This window comes from Polyergus mexicanus, unplaced genomic scaffold (assembly GCF_030449975.1).
Source record: "Polyergus mexicanus isolate NDT 795.1 unplaced genomic scaffold, iyPolMexi1.0 SCAF_20, whole genome shotgun sequence".
Classification (NCBI taxonomy): Eukaryota; Metazoa; Arthropoda; class Insecta; order Hymenoptera; family Formicidae; genus Polyergus; species Polyergus mexicanus.
Genome location: NW_027223340.1, coordinates 5,172,275 through 5,182,637, shown reverse-complemented (window position 1 = coordinate 5,182,637; position 10,363 = coordinate 5,172,275). Strand labels below are relative to the sequence as shown.

Here is a 10,363-nt window from a genome sequence, read left to right as displayed (position 1 = left end):
ATGCTTCTTCGAATGCTCTTATAGATATTTTCAATCATGGATAACAATAATTAAGATTTTTAAAATGTTATTTTGATTTTATATTGACTATTGTAAACTGAAAATTTTCTTAAAATGTTTAAATTTAATTATATTCAAAAATTGCGAGAAACAAAACATAGAATATTATAATATAAATCTCTCTCTCTTTCTATATAATTGCAACTCAATTTTTTATAAAAAATAAACCGAAAATGGCAGTATAATATGATTATCGATTATTCTTGTAATTTAATGTTTTTGGATTTGTTTTGACCGTACAGTCATTCACAGTCATTCTTATATTCTTTATTCTCCTTATTTTGTATTATCCAGCATGATTCTTTAGAAGATTTGAGTATTTGTAATTTATGGAAACAAGCTTTTATCATTTTGCGCGCGTGCTTCATCTATACGATAAGTTTCAAGAAGGAAAGTTTCGCAGAAGAATGCGAAAGTATTCGCGATTTACCTTCTACAAATTGTGTATCTTATTTTCCTCTCCCATGAAGTGTTTTTCTTCGCGATACTCGTTTTCAAAGTTGATATTAATTCGAGATTGTGAGAGATATATCATTCGTAGAATTTCCAGCAGAAAATTGAGAAATAATGATTCTGTAAAAAATGCTTTCGCAATCGCAACATGATATTATCTATCCTTAATTAAACGTGTTACAGGATAAAGGCAGATTTTTCTCGTACGTTGAGAAATTGTTGCTTTTAGAAAATAATCGACGTCATAGATCGAATTAAAAAAAATATGTGCTGAATACGAAAACATCTGAGATAAACGTTCTTCGCGCGTAAAATGTCTTATTGGAATGTGGTATACAAATAATCGCGCAAGTAAAACTGATATTTTAGCATCGATCATTCATATCACGAACAAATTAGTCATTGATCATCAAATAATAATGTAATTCAAATGAAATGAATATCATTTAAGGAATATAATAAAACAAATTTCATCCATACACACAAACATAATCATATTACTTCAATCTAATTTGAATTAGATAAAATAAAATTTGATTAACAAAGATTGTATCTCTATGTGATTTTTTTGACTTGACTCCTTTTTCGACCTGAAATTTACCTTAAAAATAAAAAATTTTATAAAAATTATATAATTTTTGGATGAAATTCTTGAGAAATAGTGCAATTATTCTTAGAAATTATATAGATTATTGCTTCAAGCTTTTATCTATTTCTGTAATTTTTATATATTTTTGATTGATTCGTTAAGTTAACGACGACATAATTTCCTGATACCTAATAGAATAACCAAAAATTGTATGGGAAAATATAACATGTATTTTTTGTATGATTATCTATATATGTGTATGTTTCTTGTGTTATAATACATATAAATAGCTTATTATATAATAATTCTCATCTCTTTATGTATTATATAATTTTAATATTATAATATCAGACTATGCGCCAATTTTGATTTGAATGCCTTTGAACTGTTGTTCATTTCTATTGGCTTCATATTGCTATTTGCTATTGCTCACAATTAAATGAATTAATAAATGAACCACACACATATCTCGTAAATTACTGCTTTCGCGCACAGCATTACAATAGTTTTAAAATGGCTGTGATTTGCATATCGCATCCAAGTTTTATCCTTCATAATATAATGTATATTTCAACAATGATATTGTAAATGTATATATAATACACGTAAGTCACACTGTTCTTCTCAGACTGTACAATTCAAAATCTGCAACGTAGAAAACATTTCAAAATCCTATTTACAAATTTCCATGATTTTTTCGAATCATTTTTAAAACACCTTTTAGATAAAGGACATTAATATCAATTTTAGATGATATTGTCGCATTACAAAAGTTATCCTTAATTGACACTAGACAATCAAGGCCTTAATCAAATGCTAAATTTTTTTTAAATAATTATGTGGGGTGATATACGCTATTCTTACATTAGAAAGATAATTGAATAAGATCTTTATGCTTAAGTGGAAAAAAAAACTCTTTTGGTAAAATCCACAGCAAAATGGACAGCCATAGCATTTGGTGCTTTGTAAGGCACCCTTAAGAAATTGCACAAGTGCTTTGCGACTTGGTGTCCTCCGTAACAGTGAGATTATTATTGTAATTTCCGTGAAATGACGAATCCTCGATGATCAAGGATGATTCGTGCGAGCGCTCCTCTTCGAGGGGAGCTGTATTGGAAGCATGACTGATTGAAGAGTGTCTCGAACGGGAGAGAGTACCGCGTTGATTATTACTAGCGGACGGAGCCGGGCTCGGCGAAGGACTTTCCGATATCTGTTCTTGTTCCTGCTGTTGTTTAATTATCACCAATCTATTCAATAGTGATATTTGGCTTTGGACATTGGACATAAAAGGACGGTATCCTAGACTGAAAACAGAATATGCAAGTAATATTATTTTAAAAATACTGAAAACTAATCCACGATTAATTAATGATTAAATTAATCAATATTTTCTGGCAAAAGTCTTTATTGAAAATTTAAATAGGTACTATAATAAATAGGTACTATAAATTACAAGTAGATTAGAAATTTAAGAAAATACTTTTGCAAAGAGGAGATAGACTAATTCGTTAAAGCATTTTTATTTTAGGTTACTAATTCTCAACATTTCATAAATTGTTGCACTTAGATATGTTCAATAAATGATATGTTGAATATAATATAAGCATACCATTCCGACTGAGACCACTTGGTCAAGGTAAGCAATCCATCTCTTAGATTAATTATAGAGTCAAAAGTTTGCATTGGTGCATGCGCTGTCCTGACGGTTCTAGCCATAGCCGCCGCATCTCGAAGGACAGTAGCTACTACTGCAGCCCATCCTAAACAACTGCCTTCGAGAAACAGTTGCAATAAATACCTGCAAAAATTTAAAAATAAACATATATGAGGTACGCAATTATAATGCCTAAAATAACAAATTTTGGGCATTCTTAACATTAACGTTAAAAAATATGTGTGTATTAGTACCTGAGTTGTACTTCCGCCCGACCAATGGGCGCGGAAGTTGATGCAATCGTATTGAGTTCTGTGGATCCTACCGATTCCGGCGAAACCCAACATACAGAGGCAACAATAGATTCTGCATCATCTCTCCATATCGTACTAGTATCGCTAAGAACGCTGTTGGCCTCTGGGATTACAAATTCATACAATCACAATTATACAAGACAAGTTTATATATTTAAATCAACATATATCAACATATTCAAAAACTCTTTCCGCCATTTGACAAAATATAAAAATTTGCAGCTTTACAAAAAAATTTTCAAACAGAAACTTGTTTAAATTAAAGAACAAAGAATACAATACTCTTACCATTTATCAGATTTGGCGTTAATTTAGCTTCCGCAGTTGGAAACTGCGTCTCTAAGCTAGCGACAGGCGAGACCAGCGTTGTATACGGTGGCCTACCACTTGGAAGACTAGTATATCCGCTGTCAGGTAAATCAATGGCCAAGTTCGGAGACAAAGTCTCGTCATCGGAGATTACAGAGTGTAGAGAGATGAGGCTAGATCTTCGAAATTTTTGCAATGTCGGCAACGAAAGTGTTGGGTATGGAAACGCAAAATCTTCGTGAACTGCTTTTAAAGTGCCTACGTAATCGTCGATTCTCGCTGCTCTGTCACGCTCTCGAGCGAACCATGTCACTAGATGGAAGTCAAGGCGGGCTGCAAATCTACCCAAATCGGTCAAGCGGCGAGCTGAAAGCAGCCGTCGGGCATGACGTTGTAAAATAACGTCAATAAAGAACTCCTCTGCCGATCCTTCCCTGGAACGAAAAAATATAAATTTAATTTAATTTGACTGACAATAAAAAAATTTTCCATCAGAATTTAAACCAAATATATAATTATTTTTTTAGATTAACATATATATTTAATTATGAGCAATAAAAATATACAAGATTAGTTAAATAAAAAATAAAAATATAATCACAGAAAAAAAATTTTTGATAAAATGATGCTATATAAATGAACCATCTAGAATAGAAACTTTATATTTTGAAGAAATTGTTAAGATATACTTTAAATATAATTTTGTTTTCGATTTTAAATTTTGATTCTGGATGCTTTATATATTATTTGTACAACTTCGAAATAACATTTGTCTTCAAATGTAAAATATTGAAAAAAATAATATTTACTTGTTCTCAGTTTTCTCGCTAATTTTCACTGTTGGAACTGATTTCTTTCGTCTCATAACAACGTTCCGGGTTTTTTCGAGCATAGAGGATGGTGCAACATCTTTCTCACATTGCACTTTAGGCGTAACTGTAGTACTGTAACTGCGACTCCTCGAAACTTGCATAGTACCCAACACCAAGGACAGATCGTCCTCGTGTGGAGAAAGAGGAGGTGTTTGGGGAGGACCAACCAATTTCGCACTGCCACCCCACGATGTACGTGGAGACTCTACGTCATTCGGATCTAAACAATAAAAGATTAATCTGTAATAGATTGTGTGTCTATATATAATAGTTTATATTTATAAAAATCTATAAGATTATTTACCGATTGCTCTAAGGAACCTCACAAGATCTCTCGACAATTCCCATCTACCTTGCTCTAACGCAGCATCTAACAATAACGTGGCGTGCTGCCTACTGACAGAAGATGGTTCTAAATTTTGCAAAATGATCAAGTAGCTAGCAGCAGTATCTAGCTCTTGACGCTCCAGACAATCCTGTAATAGCTGCTTTGGAGGGCCGGCGACGGAAAACAGATACGGCCAAAGCGCGATTTCAGTTTTGCGAGCGCATTGTACGACTGCTCTGGCCCAAACGCCGGGAAACTCGCGAATAAACTCTACGACAGACGGTAATTGAGCATCCGGAATAGGATCCTTACTCGTCGCTTCCTCCTCGAGGACCTCGTGAAGCAACAGTTCCAACGAATGCGGGAAATACGGCAACGCGGAACACGAACGTGCTATCTCCCACGCGTGATAGCCCAAGTTTCGATGTATCAACTGACGCAGAATCTGATGCAGATATACTTGACTCTGAAATAAAAATCATTATTTGAGTGAAATACAGTGAATAAAGATACTAATAATATTAATGATATTAATAAAGATACAAAGGTAATAAAGGAAATAACCTTAAATTTTGTAATATTTTAGAAACTTGTTTAAATTTTAGAGTAAAAATTTCCAAATAATTCTTTATAAAAATATGTGTCATAATTCCGGTAAGAAAGTAATATATGAGATTAAATTTCTGTGTGTTGTGTCAATTTTGTATATTTGTATATCTAGAATTGAAAAGGTAAAAAAAAAAATAATACCGTAAGCTCCAATAAATTGAAGGGCAATGAAAAAGGCGAGTTAGTATCCGATGTAAACAGCACAGTATCGTTTTCAGCTCCAAGTAAAATCGCATCCTCAAAGAGTATTGCTAGTGGGTAAATCCGCAAATGAAAAGGTAGCATTATCCGTTTGCTCATAAAAGCGTGCGCCTTTTCTTGATGATTACGGAATAGCGGCAACCAAACTCGCATGCCATGCGCTCCACAAAATAACCACAGAGCCTCGGTTAAGTGCGGCTTGTCTCTCCTTGAGCGCAAAGGTACCCAAACATTCTCGACATATGATGCTAATACCGTTGGAGCGCCGCACGTAAATCGAACATCCGAGTTGTCAGTACAATGTTCACGTTGAACCATAAAAAGACGTCCGGAGACGTTTAACAGGAGGCTTTCGGGATGAGGATGACTGCCAGCGGTCTCTGCGCGAATCGTGGTCAACGTGGCGCTGACCACGCAGGCAGGATGTATACACAATCCGCTGATATCCACCATCTGTATTCTCGTTAACTCGATACTGCCAGCTTCTAAAATATATAATAGCCATTTTATTTAATATAAATAAAGATTAACTAAAATTCTTCTCGAAAGCAATCTCGTCAACTAATTTTATCACTTACCGACGCCATTTTGCAACTCCATATCATATATACTAATCTGAGCATTGGAACAGAATGTTAAAAGCCTGTCTTTCATCGTATTCAATAGTAACACCTGCGAGGGCATCCTAACATTCTTGACATAATTATTATCAAGTCGAGTATCGCGCGGGTAAATTCTAATCTCGTCTTTATCATCCAAGATGCTATAACTGCTAGCTATGAGATATCCTTTATGCCACAGCAATCCACCAGTCACTATGAAATCCCTCTCTTGGCTCTCGTTGCCGAACAATTTCCATTTTCTCGAGGGTAGGGAATAATGCGCTAATCCCGTTCGACCAGCCACTGCAAGGCTCAAACCTTCACTGTCTATTGCAGTATACTGTTACACACGCACATAAAAATAAACATATAAATATATGATATAATATAAAAGAGATAAAAAAGAGAAAACATTTAAAAATTTTTTCTTTTAATATAGTTAATGATGCTCAAATTATTGATAATGCTGTACGATTAACAGGAGATCGTATCAACTAGTAAAATTAAATAATATGAAAATCAATAATTTATATATTACGAAAAGTTAGTTGCTCTTTATAATTGTATTATTATTATATTTACCCGAATTGGCCAATTAGAACCACTATATGCAGTTGGAATGGGTACAACGAGCCATTGCTTGCAGCCGGCGAGTGTCTGAAGCATACTATCATTGGGCATTTCAGTGGCGAGATGAAAACCCGAAGCCATCGAGGATAATCCGGCGCCTAAATTTAAATACAGTCTGTCCTCGCCTTGAAGGTACAGATGTCCGTGGTGGCCCATGCACGGATTAATAGTCAGAGGACTTTTAGCGAAATCCAATTGGATGAGAGAGCGATTTAAACTGGACGTTTCGTTACCGTTTTCTTCGGTAACTGCAGGTCCTGGAGATTCTCGTAACATCCACAATTGATAACCCTCCGCCGACCATTCCATCGTATGGATATGAAGAGGATTATCATGCATCAGATCCACTCGTAGGCCATAATCCCACTTCAAACTACAGAGCAACAGAGCACCAAAGGTACTCCACAATGCCAAGCCACCGCCTTCCCACGCTAGCGCAATAGCGCAACTGTCGGGAGTCCATCTGAGACACTTGACGCTACCTGGTCGACCTGGATAATCTTTGGAAGATAGGCTCAGAGCGTGTGACATTTCTAAACCTCCTGTTGTTTCATCAACATAATAAACAATGCCTTCAGAGCTGCAAATCAAATGTATAAACGTTAGAGTTATATATTAATTATATTTATGTTAAATATATTAATTAAACAATTATTTATAACACATATATCATTAATAAAAAATATATGCTTTTCTTCTAATTATATAACACATTTATAAGTACATTTACTAGTTTACTAAAAACAACATTGTAAAAATAACACTCACTTTTGCCTACCAATCGCAATTAGCCGATATTTATGATTAACAGCAGCACAAGTAGCATCATCCAAATCTCGAGCCCAGATTCCTTGCACTTGATTAGGATCAAATTTCAAAGATTGAGCAGTGAGAAATGCAGCTTTACCATTACTAAGCACAATGGCAAAGCCTCCAACAAGAGGTGAATATTCAATATCAGTGACATAGATATTGCTCTCTGTGAGTGGCACAGCTACAGTAGAGATTTGTTGATCGATACTGAATGGTATACGTCTCAAATCCAAAGAATAATCGCGATTCATGGTACCATCCCATTTGTGACGTACTACATGGCTAGTTTTGGTCGCTATCATGAGCTCATCTCGTATACAAACTAATGAACTGATTCCGCCATCAATCCAAGCTGACTTTTCCTATAAACAGATGAAAATGTAATTAATTTGTATAATATAAATGAATTAAATATAATCACTCTTGTAACTAATAATTAATTTTTATTTAAAACTTCTCATTATATGTATATACTTAAAAAGATGATAACTCATCAGCAAACGTACAAAACTCAAGACAAGAGAGGGAATGACTTCTTTAATAAATAATTCTGCGCTATCTCGTTTCAGGCTGGTGACTGGTGAATCTCGTTGTTCGTAAAGTCCCCGGCCCTCCGGACTGCTGTCCGAGAGCCGGTAGAATAACAGATAACTGTCCGACGTTGCTATGACCAGCATACTTGAATCTGGTCTCCATTGTACCAAAATATTCTCACCGTGCTTTCGTAAGGAAACTGCAGATCGTCTGCTAAATACAATTGGTACACAAGGCTATAACACAAATTGTGTTTTATAAATTATTACTTACTAAAACACATCCACAAAAAATTATATGTAGTTTAACAATATATAGAAAATTTGATTGTAAAAAATGTAAAAAAAATTATAGAAATTATTAAACTTAAAAACATTAATCTCAGATAAAGAATATTATTATTATCGCTATTATGGTAAATATATTATTTATGACAAAGAATATACTTGTATACAGAAGTTGTAATTTTAACAAGTGTGTGTATGTATATGTATGATGTATATACCAACTATAGAGTTGTATAATATGATATTAGTAAAGTTGATTTCAGTAAAGAATGAATCATTCTAAAATTAAATAGGAAGATTCCTAGGTTGAGTAAAGACATTGCTTTTGATCTAAAATACATACCTTGCAGTACCAGATGGTAAGAGCATCCGTAGTGAGAACGGCAAAGAGAATTTTGTCTCTGTTGCACACCACGGCGTTTATTTCACTTGGCTCGTTAGAATTCAGAACCCGCGGCCATCCTACGGGGAAAAACATGATTTCCGCGAGAACGTCTCGTTACGTCTCTTCAAATCTCTCTCATGTCGCGCTTACGTTTACCTCCGACATTGCAAATTTGACAAGTAAACAGTCCCTAACCTCTCCACACATAACGTAATTTAAATAGATTTAATGGCAACTGAAGTGGAGTGTATGTGAAGTGCACATTGCACATGTAACGTTATTAGAAGATCCATTATTTTCAGGTGCATCCCCTGCATTTTTTATCAATTAACTTTCGTTTTCTCCTTTTCCCTCCCGAATATATAAAAGCGACATCATTCAATGTGCCTTACATTTTCGATTTAGACATTTTCGAGTCGGACATATTGTGCGTGTGCAAATATTTGTGCATTATAATTATGAAATAAAAATTAAATTTAAAACTATGTATATCTCATCAATTTAATATTTTGTATAACGCGTTATTTTATTCTTCATCTTGTTTTAATCTCTTTTGTATGCTAAAAGGATTCGAATCCTCATTATAATTACATAAATAAGATTCGGGTTCTCGCTAAAATATTTTCGAGTTACAAATCAGCTGATCGGTTCTGTCAAACACTCAATCTTCCTTATGTTTTGCGGAAAAAATACTTGTCACGCGCGAGCGATTTAAGATAATTGCAGTATGAATCACACTACATTGTCTATAAATACGTATTTGAAGTAATAAAATTCGATTGGCTATGCCATATTGAACATATTTTTTTAATAATGATGTCTGCACGTTATACTGGATGTGAAAACTCTGATTCATTATTTATTTCGATAGTCTTGAAATACTTTCCTTTTTTTACAATATGTATTTCTCGCATCAATAACAAACGTTCATGTTCAGTGTTTTCCTTCCTTACACATTTGTTACCTGCATTCTATATGCAATCTGTTTAGTTACAACTGATCCAAATCTACGTCATTTGGCGAAGATGATTTTTATTATACGTTATTCTTTTGTCCATAATCTCTCGTAATTTAAAATACTCCGCGATATATCACGTGGTCTTAATTCTCGTAACAAATAAATTACGATTATGTAATTAATGCATTTATTGAATAATACAGCGTTTTAATTGGAATCTTTATGTGGAAATGCCTATGTAACATATTCAAATAAGTTACAAGGAAAATGAGGAATCGGATTGCATACTGGTGATAATGAATCACCGGCATCTCGTTTCCGTAGCTTTTTTTATTTTCGCTCTTAGTCATCTTCATTGGTATTTATATGTACATGTACAGAAAACTGTTATAACCAATGTAATTTGTAGAAGAATCGCGGGATAAAAGATGCCGAGTTATTGCAAAAGTCATATCTTTTGTGCACGCACTTGTTGACGTTAGTCGATAAAAGAAATATATCTCGTAGAAAAAGTGTTTCCAAAGAACTTGGATTTACCTTATCTATATAATTGCATATATAATAGAAAGATAATTATTAGAAGAAACAACAGGTCCCATATCCCAACAATGAAATCTACTTTTGCCAAGGCCTATTGCCATTGTCCTTTTAGTTTCCTGAATTAATACGTAGTCTCTCTCTGAACGTGATTAATATATAAAAAGCTACCAAGAAGACAAAAGAATATACGGAGTATCGCCGCGATATATTTTAATCTCTGAT

General features: G+C 34.0%; 1 protein-coding gene across 2 annotated transcripts; it reads right to left on the bottom strand.

The window, feature by feature from the left end:
* Positions 1-1,340: 1,340 nt before the first annotated feature.
* On the bottom strand, positions 1,341-9,061 carry Rich (guanine nucleotide exchange factor subunit Rich). 2 transcript variants are annotated; one of them, XM_070311708.1, is made up of 12 exons: positions 8,602-9,061; positions 7,944-8,207; positions 7,393-7,799; positions 6,577-7,204; positions 5,971-6,334; positions 5,333-5,877; positions 4,559-5,048; positions 4,192-4,474; positions 3,362-3,816; positions 3,014-3,176; positions 2,715-2,903; positions 1,341-2,409 (listed from the first exon to the last, which is right to left on the bottom strand). In XM_070311708.1, exons 1-12 carry the CDS (start codon positions 8,734-8,736, stop codon positions 2,079-2,081), a joined length of 4,254 nt encoding a protein of 1,417 aa, XP_070167809.1. In that variant the 5' UTR covers positions 8,737-9,061; the 3' UTR covers positions 1,341-2,078. The 2 variants fall into 2 exon arrangements, with proteins under 2 accessions (XP_070167809.1, XP_070167810.1); XM_070311709.1 differs by having other exon boundaries at positions 7,944-8,184; positions 8,602-8,728.
* Between the last annotated feature and the right edge of the window lie 1,302 nt (positions 9,062-10,363).

Coding starts and splice junctions, on each gene's coding strand:
- Rich (XM_070311708.1), bottom strand. CDS start 8,736: ATGTTTTTCCCCGTAGGATGGCCGCGGGTTCTGAATTCTAACGAGCCA. Junction 7,205..7,392: donor ATTGCGATTGGTAGGCAAAA/GTGAGTGTTATT, acceptor TTTGATTTGCAG/CTCTGAAGGCATTGTTTATT. Junction 3,817..4,191: donor AGCGAGAAAACTGAGAACAA/GTAAATATTATT, acceptor TTTTCGTTCCAG/GGAAGGATCGGCAGAGGAGT.